Below are 21,036 nucleotides of genomic sequence, written 5' to 3' on the forward strand. Positions count from 1 at the left end.
TTCTGAAAATAAAAACAATGCACCCTTTGAAAGATGGTGCAATTTGAAATTTGACATTTAAATGGTTTTGCACAGGGTTTCACTCCCTGGTGTTGCACCCTGTGTATTGCAGTGCATAACAGCAGCAGTAGGGGGCGGTAATGTTCCGCCTGGCTGCAGTTGCTCCGTAAACCGAAGAAGCAGCAGCAGCACTCGGAGCTCGACCGTCGGTCTCGTCACATCCAGACGCATCCAGGCCAGGCACTTGAGCTGAATAAGAGACGCTACACATTGCAATGCTTACGCCGTCAATCTCTTATTTGTCAGTAGACACGCCGGAGCTGCAATGAAGGTGCTTTTCTCTCCACATTAGCTGTGCTTCTGTTTTAGCGCCGCTGACAGACTGTCGCTAGCAGCAGCAGCTAGCTAACGTTAGCTACTAATGTAAGCTTCACGTCGCTGAATGTTGTGTTACTCAGCTAATTAGCGCTGACAGCTGCCACTAAACCTCCACTTGGATGAAATTGAATGAAATTATTTGGGAGACTGTATTATTTGCATTTAATATTGGCTTAGTCGCTCCTCTGTTTTCTTGTAACCTTAAAACGAGCTGTTTAGCAGGAATAATTTAATCAGCGGTTGTGTAGCCTAATTGCTTGTGGCAGTCAGTGTGTTGACAGTTGCTTGCTCTTCTCACAGTTTGTGTTCATCCAGCACTGTGGGTGAAGGCTTTTAGTCATCTCATCTATAATTAGCACTCATATGTGGCCTCTATGCAAAGTGCAGACTTGTTTCTTTGGTGCATGTGTGTCTGAATGATAGTGGTGCTACAACAAGACTGGTGTGAGGAGGACAGCAGACACTGAAGTGAGGATGTTTTGTTCATGTCAGGCAGGGGCCTCGTCCATGTGGGCTTCATGCTGTGGTCTGCTGAATGAAGTCATGGGTACTGGGGCCGTCAGAGGCCAGCAGCCAGGGTTTGGGGCCGGTGCTGGACCCTTCAGATTTGCCCCCAGTGCGGGATACTCCACATACCCCCCCACCAGCTCAGGGAGTCCCAGTGTTGTATGCAAGGCCTGTGGCCAGGCCTTCTCAGTCTTCAGGAGGAAGGTAGGTGTCTGGATGATCTGTGTGGTGCCAGCACATGTTAGCTGAGCTGATGACTTAATTAGAGGGAAGAGGTGCATGTGTAGAAGCAGAGGGGGATATTAAATGAATATTTTAGGTAGAGGTGCTTTTGGCTTGTAGATAGAGTGCATGTTTATGCTCATTTTCTTGTCTACTACTTGAAATTAAACATGAAATTAACAAGGCAGCATTTACCCTAATTATTTTAAATTAAGCACATGTTCAAATCATAAAATACAGTATGGCTTTTTTTCTAAAGCGCTGAACCGATATCTATGTGTGAGGGGACAAATAGACTAAGTCAGAAGACAGATGGACCGACATGCTGCCGCAGTAATATCTTCACTGAACGCTCATGTTCACGTATGGCTCACAGGGTCTCATTCTGTCTGAACTCTGTGCTTCACTCGCTCATCGTGCCAGTCTAATCCCACATCTTGCATTTATTACTGTTTGATGTTTGTCACTTAAAAGAAAGTGCCTCCTGGTCTCTGTGCCTGGAGAGGAAGAGCAGATGTGAGTGATTGAAAAATGGAGTGATTTGTTAAGTCTCGTTTTCCTTTTTTTTCTGTAAAATCTAAAATTTTTGTACGGAAAAAAAAAAAAAAACAAGTAGGAGAATGTGGAATTTTGGTTACATTTTTATGTCCACAGCATCACTCTGTCATGAGGGATTTTTGGCAATAACACTTGGTTGAAGGTGTGCATGAATCACCAGTGGCCTCATTTCATCTTGTTTTTCTTCGCTCTGTTCTTCCTTAGTATATTTGCTGCGACTGCAAGAAGAGCTTCTGCTCTCTGTGCTCCGTGCTTCAGGAGAATCTCCGCATTTGTGCCACATGTCACTTGCTGAAGGCCACGGCGTTTCAGCGACCACGGCTTATGCGTCTGCGAGTAAAGGACCTGCGTCAATACTTGCTGCTGCGCAACATCCCCACTGACACCTGCAGGGAAAAGGAAGACCTGGTGGACTTGGTGCTCCGTCACCAAGGCATTGAGGAAGAGGAGGACGGCGACACAGCCAGCCTCCACTCGCGTTCCTTGTATACACCAACCCCTTCGACCACACAGTCTGCCTCAGAGCTGTCTGCTTTCGCTGCCTCTCAGGAGGAACAACTCAGCAGGAGTGACAGCTCTGATACCAACCAGGTCAGGATCAGCATTTAAACGTGTGCGAACCCTACATATTAGCAAGATCCTTACAATTATCTACTTAGAAACCGAGCTATAACAGCCATTTCTCAGTATTGTTGCTAGTTATTACCTCTTGTTTGTTCTTTCAAGTAGTAGTAACACGACAAATTCTGAAAGCTGGTGGCCTTGAAGCACAAAGCCTACATTTTAAAGAGTTATTGTTGTTTTTCCACATTCCTACTTTTGCAGATCTTGTCTGTCAAATCACCACAAATGAGCCTATGGGGAGCACTTAACATGCCACCATAGGCTATGTGTTGAAGAGAGACACGGTGTTCATCCTGTTTTTACTACAGTTTGTAAGCCACTAAAAACAAGACCAATCAGAACTCTAGAAACAAAGTGACAAAAAGTAAAAGAAGCTACAACTTGCACTAAAAATGGAGCTGAGCTCCAAGCAGCCAGGATCTACTATAAATACTTGTACTTGGCCTGCTCATGGATCAGTAAGCTTTTCTATGAATGGAAGGTACTCAGCATTGTCGTTCCCAAGGTATCAATGGGCTGACTGAAGAGCGTCTAATCCTAATCCTCAGTAGACGAGTGTGTTCCTAACATGTAGTCAACACTAATGTTTACTGTTTTTGTTGTTCTGTTGCAGGATATAGGTGACGCTACATCAGTGTCTCTTCTTAACTTGGACCCCAGTGAACACACTCCTGAGGTGATCCATGCATTCCTATTGATCTTATTATTATTTTTTTAATTCATGCATTTTGTGGATTAGGGATGAATGAATTTTAGTTCTGTAGCTAGATGTTGATGCTGGATTAGAAACAGAAATACTTGGTGACACAGCATTATGTATAATTTTGTGTTGTAACTTTTAGAGTTTGGATTGCAAGGAAAGTGATATGCTGGTTAAAAATTAGACGCTAATGCGTTGAATTTCTTGACTGCATCGGAATGAAAGAACTGCATATCAGCAAGTTCTCTCCAATGCTGCAAGAATTGAGGTGTTCAGTAGATTGAGGTACTAAATATCCACTGATCAGCCACAATATTAAAACCACCCGCCTAACATTGTGGAGGTTCTCGTCATGCTGCAGACACAGCTCTGACCCGTCGGAGCAGGGATACCTGACCTCTCTGGGTGTCTCGTGGTGTCTTGCACTGGGATGTTGAAAGCCGATCCTACGATTTGCTGGGTTGGGCCTCTGCGTGTCTGGCTTATTTCGGTATATCCAGTGGATGCTGGATCAGATTAGGATCTTGGGAGTTTGGAGGCTAGGGCAGATAATAGTCTTTTGTACATCAACTCTTGGGCATCTTCCACCTTGAGTTATTCCTTAGCAGTTTTTTTGTGCTGTGGTTAGTTGCGTTGTCCTGCTAGAGGTGGCAACTGCCATTGCCTGAGCAGGAGTGTGCTTGGTTAAATAATAGGTGCTACATGTTGACGTAATATCCACATGAACGATTATTATCATTTCCTTTATTTATACAGGTAATCTCATTGAGACACAGGGTCTCATTCTCAAGAGAGACCTGTTTGCAAATAACAAAACAATACAACATGGAATCACAGACAGACAACACCGTGAAGCCTGTCCTCCACAAACATAACAATTAAAAAATAACAGTGAGTTACAGACAGACAGGATCAACATAAAACACAGCATTAGACATTAAAAAGGAAGTGCAAACAGTGCCAGGCGATAAATAGAATAAAACAAGAGCTGATGAATGTAAAGATCCATGCTTTCCCAGCAGAACAAGAAGGACATGATCAATGTGATTCATTTCAGCTGTTTATCTTTAATATTGTGGTTCATCTGTGTATTTCTGCACTGTAAGTCAAAAAATGCTTTTTGCACCAAAAAAGTAGTAAGAAATGAAATCAAATATGATGGACATGGAGGATAAAATCATGAAAAGAAATGGGGGAAATTGTGTCCAAAACATCTAATTTAGTGGTGTTTTGCATCTTTCAGGTGAGCCCTCAGACGCGACGTCGGGCCAGAGCGTCCCTCTCGGACATCTCCAGTTTGAGGGATATTGAGGGCCTGTCTGTCAGGCAGCTGAAGGAGATACTGGCCAGGAATTTTGTCAACTATTCAGGGTGCTGTGAGAAGTGGGAGCTTGTGGAACGCGTCAGCAGGCTGTACAGAGAGACAGAGGAGAACAGGAAATCATGTGGGTATTCATTTTGTCACGCTGAATAAATACTGTGTGCTTTTGTTTGTTAGGTTTCTGCTATAAAAAAGGTCCCAATTCATTATATGTACCATAGAAATCATCTAATGCTCTCATATAGCTTGTCATAGTAACTTGTAATAGTAAATTCAATTTGTTTTTCTTGCAGTGGAAAATGTGAGCAGTACTGTAACCACAGGTAAGTTGTCACTGATTGGTGTGCACACTGCCCTCGATGTCAGTATTGGATACCACATCCTGTTTTTATGCATAGAAATGTAATACCTCTGCTTCATTTGACAATACTGTACAGTGAAGGTGATAGTAGTAATAATCTACAGTAAGGTACACTGATCAGAAGCAGGTCGTTTCTCATTTGGAACCACGATGACAATGTCTCATGCTTGCTTTACTCCTCCCTCACTAAAGTGATGGCCTTCCCCCCTCCTATCTGCAATGGTGCCATCGGAGGTAAGGCTTCCAGACTCCTCGCCACCATCGCTGTGGTCACATGTTCTCTCTGTGACTCGCCTCTCCATTGTACGAGCAGAATCACATACCCATCTGTATTCATTGTGAACCTGTTCTCATTCAGCCCACTTCTTTGTGAAACCCTTATATGTGGTGCTTCCTGTGGAATGGCATTTATTGTGAGGGTCTCTCGCTGTTTCATTGAGGATGAAAATGAACGTTCATGTCTCCACTTCAAGAATATGAATTTGAATAATTTAACTTCATTTGTCATGCTCCCAGAACATTGATCCACCGTGAGATCAATCTCCCCTCAGTTGTCTATTCATGTGTGGAACATGTGAAGCTAATTATACTGAAAGCCGCAGTATGTTAGCCGTGTACATTCACTCTCGTAGCAGCACGCTTCCAGTGATAAAGACTGTGTGGTTGTCATAGAAACGTCTTGACACATCGCCATACCAGGCATTGACATTTTGCAGGAGCTAGTGAGCATGACCCTACCCAGAGAAGGTGCACTGGATCAGATGAGGGGTTTTCATTAAGCTGCTGAGTATTTCAGTGCTCCGTCGTCCCTCATATGATGCATGATATAGCACTCCATGCTGAAAGCAGATTCTTCACATTTCCGGTCACTTCTTTGCGTCTTTCTCTTGCAGATGGTGAGAACTGTCCTCTGACGATTCACGACGACAACCTGTGCAGGATCTGCATGGACGCCGTGATCGACTGCGTTCTCCTGGAGTGTGGTCACATGGTCACCTGCACCAAGTGTGGCAAGAGGATGAACGAATGCCCAATCTGCAGGCAGTACGTTGTGAGGGCCGTGCACGTCTTCAAATCCTAATGCACCACTGCAGCACCACTGCACCTGCTTCAGACTGAGACTGTACCTTATCTCAGCAATGCAGCTCATCACCTTTGAGTCCCCAAAAGACTTATTTTGCGGATGTTTGTATTCCCTTAAGTCTCACATTATTTGCACATTGAAATATGAGAAATGTGTTTTTCTTAAGAATTTGACTATTTGGTTTCACCGGTGGGCAGAGCGTAGGACCGTACTCTCCTATGAATCATTCCTCAAGTTAACATATCTCTTATCTGTGTTCAGTCTTAAGTGTCTGTTTTGTTTTTCTTACGGTTTTTCAAAGCAAAGAATGTGTGGCACAAGCCACGTGCAGTCTTGTTAAACACAACACATCACCCTCAGATCTGCCTATAAACTGTAGCTGGTACTCAGCTCTGCTGGGTATTCTTAAGAGCACCTCTCTTTACAACTGCTGCAAGTGACTACATATCTTAGTAACATCGAGGGCAGACACATACTGAACCTCAACACAGGAGAGAGGAGGCGAGTGAACTAGGTGCCAAATAATGGGTCATGCCCTAAAGCTTCTCACCCATTTTCCCCCCCTCAGCTGTGTAGGACAGTTTGTGGCTGTTGATTCTTCAGCATGTTAGATCAGAAAGCACTTTGTTCACACTGTGTGTTAATGCACCACTGCTCACATCCCACTTCAAGCAATGACCAGTAATAGTGATTGAGGTAATGTGTACTTGTTCTTGAATGCTTGACTGAGTCCTGAGGTCCACTACCTTTGTTTAATCAGAGAGAAATGCTAATTAGAAATCCTTGAGCTTGCGTTTCCTTTTCAAGTTTCAGCTCACAGGTGCTCTGTCATTGTGATTTAAAGATATTGGTGATTGACCATGGGGATTTATGATAAAGTTGAATTCAATTAATTATATTGAGTTGTTTTGCAATATAAGCACTTACTGTAATGCATTACACATTTAGAAAGTAAGTAAGTCTGTCATTACAGCAATAGCTAACCTCTGCTGTCACCTCTGTCCTGTCTCTGCACTTCAGCAGAGACAAACGACAAAAACCGGTGCTAACTCATCCAGCTATCTTCCCTGTTTTCCAGCTGAACTGTGGATGTGAAACTCTTGTTTGTTGTTGGGAGTGGAATGAAGTGTCTTAATGCTTTTTAGTTGAATTTAGGAGTAATGTATTAAACTAACTATTCAAAGATCTAGCTATGAGTTTACTGACACCTGTGGTATAGAAAGTATATAGAAATAATGACTTGCTAATGTACATTTGCATATATTGATCCATATGAGATGTATATATCTATATTTTTTTTCCATTTGATTTAAATTGTGTAATATCAGATTATTGAAATGTCCCCGGGATTGGGTTAGTTTGCTATTACAGAGTTGCGTTCCTGTCAAGTGATTTGAAATGTGTTTAATCTGCATTAGTTTGCTTGAACTCTCTGTCCCTCTTGAACCAGAGCATGACAAGAAGCTTTATGACACTGGTTATGTTACATCCTCCTCTTTATACCCCCCCTGCTTATTAAACAAATTCCCTGCTTTTGTTTTCCCCGAATCCTGCTCATTTAGAAGTATTGTGCTCTGTACTGTACCCTCACAAGGTCAACATTGCTGCTATTACAGTAAAGATGTCCTCTACAATCATGACGAGTAGCGGAACGGGTTGCACTTTTCCTTCAGAAAGGGTGTAATTGTGTGCAAGGTTTGGTCTTTGTATTGGAATGTTGAACTTTTTATTTTGGTAATTAAAGATTTTAATTAAAGTCTGTTTTTGTATAATCATGCATCACAAGCAGTGTCCCTGTACTACCTTGGGTAAAGTAATAACTAGTGTTGAAATGAGCAGCTGATTAACAGAGCAACACAAATTTATCTCAGTTTGTCAAATGTGATCATGTTCTGGATTTTTGTTTGATATTGCATTTTTTCGGGGGTTTGAGACTAATAATTAGACAACAGTTGAGAAACTTCATATTCTGACTCTGCGTGGCATATTTTTTCTGATATTTTACAGACAAAAAAAAAAAAAGGGAAAAAAAATCTGATTGTGATTGTAAGTTATTGACAAAATAATCACTAGATTAAGCCCAAGCAATATAGCTACATACATTATTAGCAGAAGGACAGATACAGTATGAACTCTTGTGTTTATGACATTGTTCCTTTGTGAGAATCATATTATATACTTTATTATCAGTAGTTACTAATCTTGAACTTTGGGTCCCCAGGTGGTCCCAAGAAGACAAGAAAAACATTATGCATCCGCACTAGTCACAGCTGAGGTCAGAGGCATTATTTTTCAGATTATTCATACATCCATCTCCCTCTCATGGATGTGAAACCTCTTGAATGTCTTGAGGAAATTTTTTCAAATTTGGCACAAATAGCCACTTGGCCTTGAGGATGAACTACTTAGGATTTAATGGTCAAAGTGACCGTTTGGTCACAAACCACACGTTTGGCCACAACTTGAGAATTAAGACACTAGTCATGACAAAATTTCACACAAATATCTATTAATAAACTAATAAATCGATGACGTTTCATAACTAAAAGGTCAAAGGTCAAGTCCTAACAAATGTGGCTGTGAGCTGCATTCTAGTGGAGCTTTACAACCACGAGGCGGTAACTCTGGCTGTTCAATGGAACTCATCTTCATTTTATTTTCTGTGAAAAATGTATATTTACCTCTTCAGATTCTTACATGTTTATTATTTTTACACTTCTTTTGTGCTTAGTATTTTTTATTTTACATATGACACTTCCTATTATTTTGCTACCCTGACTTTTTGACTTTTCCTTCCTTTCATAATCATTTATGGGTGTGTTGTGTTACAGCACTGTGAAACATTCCATTTGTATGACTTGCTATACAAATAAAACCTGATTGTTTGACTACTTGCTGGTGCCTCTGTGAGGCTGTGCTTAGTGCTTTGAGCTTTAAATTTCATGCCAACATGCATGCCAACGTCCTTACAGTAGTAAGATACTGCTGTTTAGCAGGTGTGAAAGTTCTGAAAAAGGTGCATAAGTCAGAGGGATTTTTCCTCTGAGGACCATTATTGCAAGTACAAAAAGTAGCAACATGTTTCAGGCTAAACCAATGTGGTGGACCAACAGACATAGTCATCGTAGCCCTCATGTCCCCTGAGGCGATACCCTCTATTGAGTCACAAGTAAACACTGCCTCATTTTATGGGTTTTGAGATGACAAAAGTAGTGACACACTGCTCTCTATTAGCTTTGCTTCAGGGAACAAATCAGCCTGACATCCTTAAGTTCCATCAGAATACAGCAAAGAGAATCGAGAAGACTCAGTGATAGTACAAATGAAATTCTTTTAATGCATATTAGCACTTCATTTTTGGATTTACAAATATAAACATTATCACATTCACCTGAGGTGACAGATTACAGCACAACACCCAAAGTACAACACCTACCGTATGGAGTACATTTTTAAATGTATGCAAATAAGTTGTTTGCAAAGGTCATAATTAGTTGCTTATATAAACCAGTATAGAGAACCAGATGTTTGAGGTTGACTGCATTATGGAAAGTCAGTGTCAGGTTTGCTGTGCCTGCTACTGACTTTTGGGTGTTAAAGTCCACCAACTGGGTGCTCACACAACTCTGATAAATTATTTGCACGCATTATTCAACCCAGCTATGTCAGACATCTATGTCAAGTTACTGAATAAATACAAACTGTAATAAAAAAAAAATAAAATCAATAAATTAATGTTGAAATATTGATGAAAACCCCATCAAGCAAAACACTCCACAGTTCAAAGTACTAACATAACTGAAGGCATGAGGGTGTGATAGGAATATGAATTTGTTTACTCTGTTTTATCATCGAAATACATTCTAAATATTTAAAGTATTTATGATCATTTAGTCGGATATTACTGTACATGCTATATTTTGTCCGATAGTGAAATGACTGTAAAGTCGAATGCAGATTTTGGCACACAGACACTGATACATGAAGGTAAACTGAAGGGGATAATGTTCAGTTCACATGCTGCACAGTCTCTCTGTGATATTTAGCTCCTGAGACACTGTATACTCATGAAATGATGCTGGTATAAAAATACTGTGTTTTCAAATATTTAAAGAATAAAAATAACCCAACAGTCAATAACAAGCACATCTTTATAAAAGTACAGTCTCAACAGAAATACATGCATGCCATTTTGTCTGTATGTGTCCAGTGAATGTTTATCACCTCCTTACATTAGAGTCCAAGCTCTCCATCTCTCACTTTAGTTTATCCTGACAGTGATTCAGAGCCTTATCACAGGACCATTTGTTCCATTAAGTGCAAAGACAGTCTTTCAACCTTTTTTGTCCTGTTAGGAACTAGCTTGCCTTCTGCAGCAGTTTTTCCTCTTTCAGTCTAAATGGTACGCTCACAGACATCTCTGCGATGAACCTTTCGCAGGCCGTCCTGGTCACCTGCTTGCAGAAGCGAAGGTCGATCTGACAGATGCTTCCACAGCGCTTGAAAAAGTTTAGGGAATGGTCTGTGACTCGGTTACAGACTAAAAAGAAACAGAGAAAACAATAATCGGATGTGTGCAGAAAATCTGCTGTTGATCCTGTCTTGTAAAACTGTGGTTACTGAAACTGGTCCCAGTAGGCAGATTCAGTTCATTAAGAACTCATTCTAAATATCAAGTAACTAAAACTTTAACCTTTAAATAAAACTAAAAATTTGACTGATTAATCATGATTTTGGCTTCCCACAATTAAACGAACATGATCGACGCATTTACAAATTATTTTGGAAAAACAGTCCGTGTAGATAAAATCAGTTCATTTCATCTTGGCTGAATCTGACATTAGAACGCCTTATTTCAGTCATTTGTGGCCAGAAAGCTTTCTGAGCTGCTGCAGTAACTAAGTAGAGACTACAAGCTGCCTAACTTGTGTCTATTGTAACCTGCTTGAGATGTGTTTACATAAAATTAATACATTTTAGTGCCTATTGTTTAGAAGATATTGATAAAGTAAAGTGTATCGGGCACAGTTTTTTAAAAATATTTTGCCTCTAGGCTATGCACTGAAATCAGGTGAAGAAGAACTTTATATTAAGTCTTATGATGTAAAGATCAGAAGAATTGAAGGACTGTAGCACAATGTGAAAATGAAACCAGAGTTCTGGTTATTTAAATTTGAAAGTGCAAAATAAAAATGTCCCTTAAATCAATGATTATGATCATATATAATGTTAATCTCAAATAATTGTGATTATCATTTTGTTCATTATTGTGCAGTCTCACCTTTAATTCCCCTGGAGTGAACTGCTTCTATTTACAAGCCCAAAGAGTAAACAACACAAATATTCTCAGTGGTTATTCCTGACTGGATGCATGGGCGTGTACAGACAGTTTGACAGCCTGCTCTTAAACACAGTTTTTTGTTTTGTAACACTAGCTACACTGGGAGAGTGACATTCTTATTTCATTTTGGTGATCTTACATACATCAGGAAGAGTTCCACTTGAACTGAAGTCTAATCAAACAAAGCTAGTGTAAGCACCTTTGTGGTGATGAAACCATTTATGTCACCTATAAAAACATCACAGTCATGAAGAATGTCCAGTGATTGTTATATTTACTTTATAATTTATTTGTCTTAAGCGCAGTATGTTATTTCTTGGATCAATAGAGTGCAGCCCACAGCATTTAAATATTTCAGCGATTGACATCAGCTGTCATGCAAATTCATTGTCTGAAATACATTAATGTAAACATACTGTATTCACTTCCTCTGCGGTTACCACAAAAACATTTTCTGAAAACACAGACTGAAGGGATGTAAGTGAACAACTCTGTTTCACTGTGAATGCCAAACACAGCCTTCTATCTTTGTATCCTGTCTATTAGCAGACTTCCAAATAGTTGATTAGTGACATGAAGGAGCAGGTAACTGAAAGAGTAACAACTATTTTGTTTGTCTTTTGTAGTAATTGCAAACAGATAATTAAATTAAGACTCCTCTTCAATGGAAGACATTGTGTAAACTAAAGGCATACTCATGCTTTCTTTGTCCGCAAGGGCACACATGGCATCAATTTTATTATCCACTCAAGTCCACAAGGGTTCGTGCACATTGCTTTGCAGACATCCATGTGCAGCCCAAAATTTGTGACCACAAAGACTGCACCGCAACCGCATCGAGTGCCAGAAAAACATCTTGTACTTAGACAAATTCTTGTTATGAAGAAAGGCTGTGCGATTGCAAGGAATCATTAAAAAAGTTTTAAGTGAAGTAGTCGCTGCAGGACTGTTAGGTGCTTTGATTTTAAACGTGCTTCCCCTGATGGTGCCCAAACAAAGTAGGAAGTTTGAATTTCACTCACTGTTTTTGGCACATATAATCATACTGACACAGTGATACAGCCCGATGTGTAAACAGACTGACATGTACCTATTATACTACAATAGGTGCACAGATCTGCATTGGTCATACAGAAAGCATGAATTGGCCTTGAGATGATCTGGTTTAAGGACCTTAGTATTGTGCATAATGGCTCATTGTCAGCTGTCATCTCCTGCTATGACAAGTCAAAATATCTGATTTTGTGCAGCACGTTATTATGTTAGACATTAAAAGGGTACATGCTATGGTATGTAATGGCTTTTGTTAATTTAAGTTTGCATTGACTTTTTCTTTTTACTAAGGGGACAAAAAAAAATTTGCTTGATCCAGGCGACTCCCTTGAAAAACTGACTGACCGATTGAAGCGTCTAACAACTGCGTCACACCTCTACGTTGGCACCATTTAACCACTCAGAAAGTCCTGAATTTGTGCTTGTGTGTTCCCTTGATGCCACTCCTCAGGTCCCACATCTCACCTGATAGGTTGATTTCTGTGAGGGAGTCTCTGGTGGTGGTCCCTGCTGCTGTCAGCAGGTTGACTGACTGGTCGTTGATGTGGTTGCAGTAGCTCAGGTCCAGCCTGGACAGCAAAGGCATCTGTCGACTGATGAGACGTAGGGATGTGTCAGTGATGTCCAGGCCCGCCAGCCGCAGGTCCTCCACGTTACGCAACTTGCAGCGGTTATCCAGTTGACCTGTTCAATGGTCACATGATGAACATAAATGATCAATTTTTGTTTTTTGTCAGCAGGTGCATACAAGTCTACAAGGATATCAGAGATGCCTAACAGCTATAAATGCCTCTCATATTTCTAAGACCTATACCTAAAGGACGTCTTTCAAGCAAAATAATAAGGAACAATAATTTTGAGTATGAACTGGAGTGGGTAGCATGTGCAGTATTTATGTATATAACTGACCCACCACCTACAGGAAAGTCACCCACTTTAAGAGTGTCTTTCCAAAATAGTTTGCATTCAGTGAAGTAATCACTTAGGGTTTGAATCCTTATGTATGTTCATGTTACAAATGATGATGCTTGTGTTTTACCTGGTCTGTTGTCTGTGGGGGGTGAGAGAAGGTCCCTCATCTGTGGATCTTTGAGTCCTTCCACCCACTGGACATCCAGGGTCCGCAGCAGAGGGCAGCTGGAGGTGCAGAGTGCAGACACGGCAGCCCAGGAACACCCCGACAACTTTAACACTCGCAGACCTGAAAGATAAAGCAGCATTTTGAAACACTGACGCAGAGCAAGTGAAATGGAAAAAGAGAATTTTCCTTGTCTGGAGATCAAGAGTCAGAGTCAGGTACCTGGCAGTCTATTAATAAGCCAGCTTAATTGTTTCTTGGAAATATTGGTCCAACTTAGGTCCAGGGAAACTGGCTGTCTGCGGATAATCCCACTTAGCATAAGCGGCGTGATGGAGGTACAGCGGTTCAGATCGATCTTTGTCCAAAGTCTCTTATCACAGCACCTAGTCAGAAGGAAAGAATCGTAATATATGCCATGTCTTTATAAAGTAGGACACCAACAAGCAAACTGCTTCTTCTCACTTCTATGTTTTTTTCTTTTACTATAACTATGATGTAAACATGCTATTTTAAGTGTGTGTGTTGTGCATTTACCATCTGTTCCACGTCTTGCAAACTCTCATGCAGACACAGAGCTCTTGGTGGGTGAGATAGTGAAATATCTTCATCCATACTTCGCGCTGCAGGACGTGTGTTTTCCCATCTTTTAGAGGCAGCCTGTCAGGAGGTGGACTTATCGGAGGGGGCCGGATGACGTGCCTCTCCATTTGGACGCACTTGGGTGGGGAGCGTGGAGGCACCGGCCGATTGGTCGGGGTGCTCCTGTTGAAGCCCAGCGGAGTGATCGGACTAGGGTAGAAGTGGCGCAGCTCCCAGGGGGTCCCGTTCATCTCTTTGGCCTTGAGGTGGGCCCTCTGATCCCCAAGTTCGTTACCGATGCGAAACAACCTCTTGGGTTCCTCGTTTTCTGTCTCTGGTTCCACCTTGAGGGGCTGCCGGTTCTCGTTGGCCAGGCAGTCCTCTGTCTTCTGGATCTCCTGGTTCAGTGCTTTGCTCAGCTCTCGGCTCAGCTCTCTGTTAGGTAAACGTCGCTTACGACGAGCTTTTGGACGTGGACCTTTCTCTTGGGTCTCGCTCCCACCTTCGCTGCTGGGGCCAGCCTGTGGAGAGCTGCAGTGGGACTGGTCACTGTCTCCAACTGGTGTTTTAATGCAGGGATTCAAAAGGTCATTCTTGGAGTCCTTATAATCCCCTTCTTCAGTGTCCCCAAATCGCCCTTTCCTATCTATGCCACTTCGGAAGTGAAGTTCCCTTCCGTCTTCATCCTCCTCCTCATACACATCTTCGTCTTCCTCTTCTGTCTTGATTTGGTGCAGAAGTTTGGAAAAATAAGGATCATCTGATTTTTCCTGCAGGAAAAAATGTTATAAGAATTACTTTTATGACTTTGTTTCGGTTATCCCCAAACACTTGGATCAGTAATATGGAAAAATAAGGAGCCACTCTGTTTATTACACAGACCTTCTTCCTCAAACTGAGATCCTCTTCATCATCATCGTCAAACAGCTTCCTCTTCTTCCTCAGTTTGTCCTCAGGCCTGGGCCGGGGCAGGGTGCTGGGGGACAGCAGTGGTGGCTGTCGGTGGAGAGGCTCCTCGGGTCTGTACCTGGGCGTCTCCTCTCTGTCTGGTCTCCTCTTGGCGGCAGAAGAAACATCCCCCTCCTCCTTCACAGGCTTTTGTTCCCTCAGCAAAGAGCCAGGGAGGTTGGAGGCGTACTTAAACCCTGGACCCCTTTTTTGCTTCAATACCAAAGGGGACAAAAATTGCGAGACAACTTTATACCTTTAGCCTATGGTGACATGAAAAAACAACTGTGTATCTAAGTATACCTATCATATAATAAATGTATGTAACACATTGTGTGCCAGTGGTTTCCTGTTTCTGTGACCGACACAGTCACATGTGGATGACTTTCACAAATTAGAAAAGTATAAACAGGAAGCGGTAAGCTGATCAACACACAAACTGAAATACTGAGAGCAACAGTGAAAGAAGAAAGCGTATGTAATGTCAAAACTCTTTAGTTGTAATTCTTTTGTTATTGTTACTGCTTTCTAAAAAATCCTTTGACACACACTTAGTTAGCTCTAATGTACCCTAAATCTGCTGACTCACACATATTTGTACTCACTTTTCCACTTTTCCCAGCATGGTTGCATTTGGGACATTCCCAGCAGTTAGGGAGTTCATCGTTCACCACTCCTGACGCATCACTCACCTGATATACAGACAAGAAAATGAAGATTTCAGCCAGAACAACAAGCTTGAACAGAGCGCTATGTACAGGGTGTTTAACACAAACAAGACAAGGGAAGTGAAAGTCACAGTTGTGACGTGTTCTTGTAAGACAGGTCAGCGCAGTTTAACCTCATATTTAACATGTAGACTCTTGCTTCATGGATTAAACAGAAAAGGGAAGTACAGACAACTAAAGATCCTACTTAGCTTGAATATGCACTTCTTAAGGGCTGTATAATCTAAATTGCTGTATGAGGCCCCAAATTCATGCTGCAGCATGACAACAGCTAAACAGCCAGAGTCATAAAAAAAACATCTTCAGCAAACAGGAGTGCTGTAACAGATGGTAAGCCCCCATGGAGCCCTGATCTGAACATCATAATGTCAGTTTGGGATTACATAAAAAGACAGAAAACACTGAGACTGCCTAAATGCACAAATGAACTGTGGCAAGTTCTCCTAGAAGTCTGGAACAGCACACCTGCCCTCAAGCATTCTGCACAAGTGTTCCTCAGAGAATTAGTGCCATTTGAAAGGCAAAAGATGGTCACACCAAGTAGTGGTTACATTTCTTTGTTGACTGTACTTCATAGGAATGTAACACATAGATTTAAAAAAGTGTTATACCCTAGCTATTTTGTGCTAAACCACTACACAGTGCATGTTTCGAAAACAGGTTTGACCAAACCTATGCCAGCAACACCTTGCTGTGTTTTTGACATAATGGTTTCATACAGGGTGTGGACTGCTTCACACTTTTTTTTTTTTTTTATCTCATCAAATGTCTTTAGCACCTCTGGTTAAGTCTACTTCCTGACATACTTTTAAGACAACACACCATTAGTCATTTTGTACATGATTTCATCCCTGATCACTTTCCTTCTTGAGAATTTGCTAAAAATTAAATCCTAAGACATAACCGTGTCAAAGTTGAGCAATAAAAACTTTGGAACCACTTAAGAATGATGAGTGTGTTCAATGTTATATAAACAACACTATTCCCACAATTACCTTCAGTGACTATAGTCCAACTATCTGAGTCACTCACATAAAATTACAATGACCTGGGATTCCTGGCACACTACATAACACAATGAGTCACCATGTGAATGACTTGACTGAGGTGGAGTTGTTCAGCTGTTATGGCACTCTGTACCTTGAGGCAGTTGGGATGGACAATCTCATTGCAGATAGAACATTCCATTAGCATGAAATTGAACTTGTCCTCGTCGTCCTCCAGTGTGTCCTCCTTCCCTGCTTCTTTGCACACCACACACACTGCTGTGTGGGGCAAGACGGGCTGTGTGAGGCAAGAACAAACAAATAAAGTAGGAATAAACACATGTACCAATGATGATATAATGAGTTTTGTTTAGTCTTTCAGGAGAGGTCAGGTTGTACAACAGCTAATACAAATTTTCCTTCAGACTTGTGCACTGGCCAGTGCGACAAATGTTTTCTACAAATACAAATTCTACTCTGTGATACTATCTTGTGAATGTTTGTAAACTCTAAAATTGTCCTATTACTGACTCACCGCAATGCACTGTCTCATAATGCAGGACTGCTTCATGCGCCCCGGCCCACCAAACTTCTTCATGTCCTTACAGAAGTGACACTCTCCACATTCAGTCCGGAGGCATGCCTCGCATTTTCGGCAGCGTGTCCTCCTTCGTCTGGCTCCAGACGAGCTGCGGTTGGACGGCAGCTTAACAGCTGACGACGTCCCCATCTTGGGCTTTGGCCGGTTGGCTGCCCGCTGCTGGAAATTGAACAGTTAGAATGATTAGATATATATTTTGAACTTAATCAATCAAATAAATCATCAGAAATAATATGAAACACACAGATTTCTGTCAAATACGGCAACACAGACACATTGTCTTAAAATGACTGTACGCTGACCTATGATGCTTACTGTCGGACAGACAGTCACCCCCCATTTATTCACCTGATAACTTTTTTTCAGTTAAAGGTTTAAAAAGTTGTTGATAAGCATCTGAAAATTGTTTAAAAGGGCCTCTTCTATTTTTTCCACAGCCCATGACCTCTCCAAATGTCTGCTTCTAACAGTCAGAAATCAGTAAAACAGGAAAAAACTGATTCAGTTTCCCATCACGCATGTCAAAGCAATATCACACTTTAGAAATTGGAAACGTAAAAGTTACATTTTAAAAGCTACACAACTGCAAATGTTTTGCATGTTTGCTGAACAAATCACTAATCTTTGCAGCTGTACTCGGCTCTACGGTTGAAAACTAAACATATGGTGGCAAATATCTGTAGGTCTGCAACAAACATTTATTCTTGATACTGATTAATCTGATACTACAATTCACAGATTTGTTGTATAAACTATATAATGTCAGAGAATTGTGAAAAAAATACATCTTCATTTTACAAATGTGTGTATAGTGTAAATTGACAAAAACAAATTTTCACACTGGATTAGTTTGGGTCTGTGCATCAAAACATACATCAGAAATAATTATCAAAATAATCACTGACTTATTTTCTAAAAAGCAATCAATTAACTGACTATATTCTACACCCTGAATTCATATTTGTGAATTTCATGGATCTGTTGGTCTCCTCTCTGTTGCCATGGCAGGGCTATAAAGCACTATAAAAATAAGACAAATCATAGACCATTACTGTGATTCTTGTTCTAGCAGGAGAGGTTACCTTGGCAACACATTTGCCTTGCTGGTGGCAACTGTTTGAATAGGGGACTGTAAGTGATGGATAAAAATAAGCTCACAGAGGAGGTTATGCTTTGCTGAGTGGCTCTGAGCACTTTTCTGATGTCATTCACTCTCATTCTATTACTGATAACTCCACACAGCCCACATACTAAAGATGAATGCAGCCCTTTGAGCATTATGTATTCAGTTTATATTTATAAAAATAATGCTATTTTATTGAATAGCAGTCAAGCACGTGTTGATTTCTTTTCTGGGAATCAATGCTGTGGACAGGTCAAACAGGTAAAACAAGAAGGAAACAGAACAAGACAATCCAGTCTAAAGACAATCTTGACAAATGGTTTCTAAATGATATTATCTAGAAAGAGAGGAGAAACCTGTCGTGAATGTGTTGACTGTGACAAAGAACCTTCTCAGTAAATCAATAATAACAACCTCAACATGTCCCTTCATGTTTACCACAACCTGTTCGTTTTCGCGCCCTACCTCAGGAGGATTTTACAATGACATGTTTTTAGAACACAGTTTATTTTAAATAAGGTGTTTTTCCGACAAAATAAGTTATCCTTTGCCTGCTGCTGCTGCTGCTGATGGAGCATTTGAGCAAAACAGGGCTAAATGAATCTAACAGCTCCCATTAATTCATCTGACAACTGTGGAAATATGGGACGGATACATCAAAAAAGGACAGTAGCTGCTACTGCTGTTACTGCTGCAGGGGTGACTGTCAACATTACAACTTTTTTTTGTTTTGCCTTTTTTTGTAAGATCAGCTGCCTCATTATTTTCCTGACCTCATCTAACACAACTGGTTTCTTTCTGATATCATACTACGGTCAAGTTCACAGAGCCTCTGAACAAGTCGGAAAGTTTTGACAACAACAAATAACTTGTCGGACCTCTACCCTACTAGTTTACGACAAAGAAGTAGCAGGAAATTGTGGATTTAGAAGAATCATAACAGTTTTTTTTTTTTTTTTTTAGAAAACGTGGTCCTCAAAGCAACTACCAGCTGACTCGTCTTTCCTGTAACTCTGTGCAGTAATATGTCAGGAATTTGGGGTTGGTCGCTGAGGCCTGTGAACAAAAACATGGCCTATATTCTCAACGCGGTCTTCTGACTCAGCTTCAGCGTGGATTTCAGTGGGAGGAAGTCACAAGGCTTGTCATCTGCTGCTCATGTACAGTGGTCCTTAGCTAAAATAACAGCGCGTGTTACTGTATCCAACCGTGTGTCACAACACAAGATGCCAAAATATCATCTCTGATGATGTGCTGTTAATGTGTGTTGTTGATATAAACATTGTGTGAGCACAAGGAGCTGGCTCTTACATCAGCACTTCTCCTGTTTCCTCTGAATAGTACATGCCAAGTGTACAACAGAGGATTGTGCAATATCACATAAGCCCTGTTAGAAAGCATTCGTGCTGCTTGCACCACTGAACAAGCACTTCATTCCACAGATGAAATTTTTTCCCAAGGAACCACAGAGGACATGATGTTCACTTTAGCGCCTGATTATAATTACCAGCACTATATTATCCTCCTGGCACTGAACTATTAGCAGGGTTTGGAGGGGTCACTGTACTCCTCCAGATTTGGGAACCACTGGACTACGAAAAAACAGAAGTAGAGCCACTTCATTGTTCCCTCTCCCCATCCCCCTCCTCGGTCCCTGCCTCAACAACAGTTCGCCTAAAGCCGTCTTAAAGGCGCAGAGTGGTGGGGCAACTTTAGGAAGTGTGAGGAGCTTCATCACAGGAAAAGCTGCTCCAATGTGGCAGGTACATGAGTAAATCACAGCTTTAGCCAGGGTAAAGTTGGACGGTCTCACCGCTAGCTCGTGGGACACACAGAGGGTCTGGTCACAGCCACTAATGCGTAACATGACGGGACGAAACTGCTCCGTATTAAGAGGTGGTCAGTACAAAATGGGTCAGTGGTGGCTAACATGATAGATGGTGTCCAGGGGGAGAGGACACGGTGTGTTTTGACGGTCACGGTATCAAATTTGATGTGCAACTTGAGTTTATTTAGCAGCGTACAGCACATTTAGCTAGGTATTGGTTTCTATAACCAGGCATGCTGGCGAAACGAAGGTTTAAAGGACACCCTTTTTCCTCTCAACCCGACTAACATAGATCCAGAGAAGAGCGGGTGAAAACCTCACGTTAACCTGAAGCAACCGAAGAAAAACGCTCATAAAAGGCCTTTGGTTCTCCTTCCAAAACACAACACAAAGCTCAGAGGTGAAATAATGAAACATAGCAGCTCGTACCTGCTCGGTCTCTGAATCATATTCCTCATCGTCTCCGCTCAATGACAAGGCCATGACTCGTCTCTCTCATCGTTTGTGGACGGCACAGAAAACTAACATGGCTGAAAAAGCCTCAGCTCATCATCCCCCTCCTTCACTTCACACCGACACGCGCAGCCGCCAGCTCTGTTCGCTGTGCTGCCTTCACTGAACATTGGAAATGCCAGCTCCCTGCTTACTTAATCCAGCCACAGGAGCATTCAGTTAGTCAGAAACCAGGCGAACGAAATCGTAAAGGCGACAACATCTATAATCCCAAACGTGTTGTAAAAGTAAAAACACAAAAGTGTGCTTAAAGGGAAGGTAGACATATACACTTCGGCGAGTCTCAAAAGAGCGTCTCGTCATAACTCAAAGGTCGGAAAGGGTTGTTTACGCTTTATTTGAACGCAGCACGGGCAGGAACAGGAAGTGAAGAGAAGCAGGTAAAACAAGAGGGCTCACTCCTACACACGTCCGTCTTTGCTGGTTTCTGTCGAATTTATGAGTCAGTGACGGATTAAATGCTTCACAGGTTTAGTTGATTCATTTAATATTTCAATCCT

The 21,036-nt window shown here is 41.4% G+C and overlaps 2 protein-coding genes across 5 annotated transcripts; one reads left to right on the forward strand and one right to left on the reverse strand.

Moving 5' to 3' along the window:
- The first annotated feature begins 204 nt into the window (after positions 1-204).
- Positions 205-8,646, forward strand: rnf34a (ring finger protein 34a). Of its 2 annotated transcripts, XM_008302040.1 has the most exons (8): positions 205-331; positions 871-1,089; positions 1,870-2,256; positions 2,903-2,965; positions 4,233-4,434; positions 4,604-4,633; positions 4,864-4,905; positions 5,565-8,646. In XM_008302040.1, the coding sequence occupies exons 1-8, from the start codon at positions 326-328 to the stop codon at positions 5,750-5,752; spliced, it is 1,137 nt and encodes a 378-aa protein (XP_008300262.1). In that variant the 5' UTR covers positions 205-325; the 3' UTR covers positions 5,753-8,646. The 2 variants fall into 2 exon arrangements, with proteins under 2 accessions (XP_008300262.1, XP_008300263.1); XM_008302041.1 differs by lacking the exon at positions 4,864-4,905.
- Positions 4,316-20,577, reverse strand: kdm2ba (lysine (K)-specific demethylase 2Ba). Of its 3 annotated transcripts, none has more exons than XM_008302038.1 (10): positions 20,453-20,577; positions 17,007-17,231; positions 16,626-16,769; positions 15,363-15,449; positions 14,692-14,979; positions 13,765-14,579; positions 13,450-13,613; positions 13,189-13,350; positions 12,615-12,833; positions 4,316-4,400 (listed from the first exon to the last, which is right to left on the reverse strand). In XM_008302038.1, the coding sequence occupies exons 1-10, from the start codon at positions 20,504-20,506 to the stop codon at positions 4,393-4,395; spliced, it is 2,166 nt and encodes a 721-aa protein (XP_008300260.1). In that variant the 5' UTR covers positions 20,507-20,577; the 3' UTR covers positions 4,316-4,392. The 3 variants fall into 3 exon arrangements, with proteins under 3 accessions (XP_008300260.1, XP_008300259.1, XP_008300258.1); XM_008302037.1 differs by lacking the exon at positions 4,316-4,400 and adding an exon at positions 9,070-10,295 and having other exon boundaries at positions 14,692-14,970; XM_008302036.1 differs by lacking the exon at positions 4,316-4,400 and adding an exon at positions 9,070-10,295.
- Positions 20,578-21,036: the final 459 nt, after the last annotated feature.

The sequence above is a fragment of the Stegastes partitus genome, unplaced genomic scaffold (assembly GCF_000690725.1).
Source record: "Stegastes partitus isolate 25-593 unplaced genomic scaffold, Stegastes_partitus-1.0.2 Scaffold1750, whole genome shotgun sequence".
Lineage (NCBI taxonomy): Eukaryota > Metazoa > Chordata > Actinopteri > Pomacentridae > Stegastes > Stegastes partitus.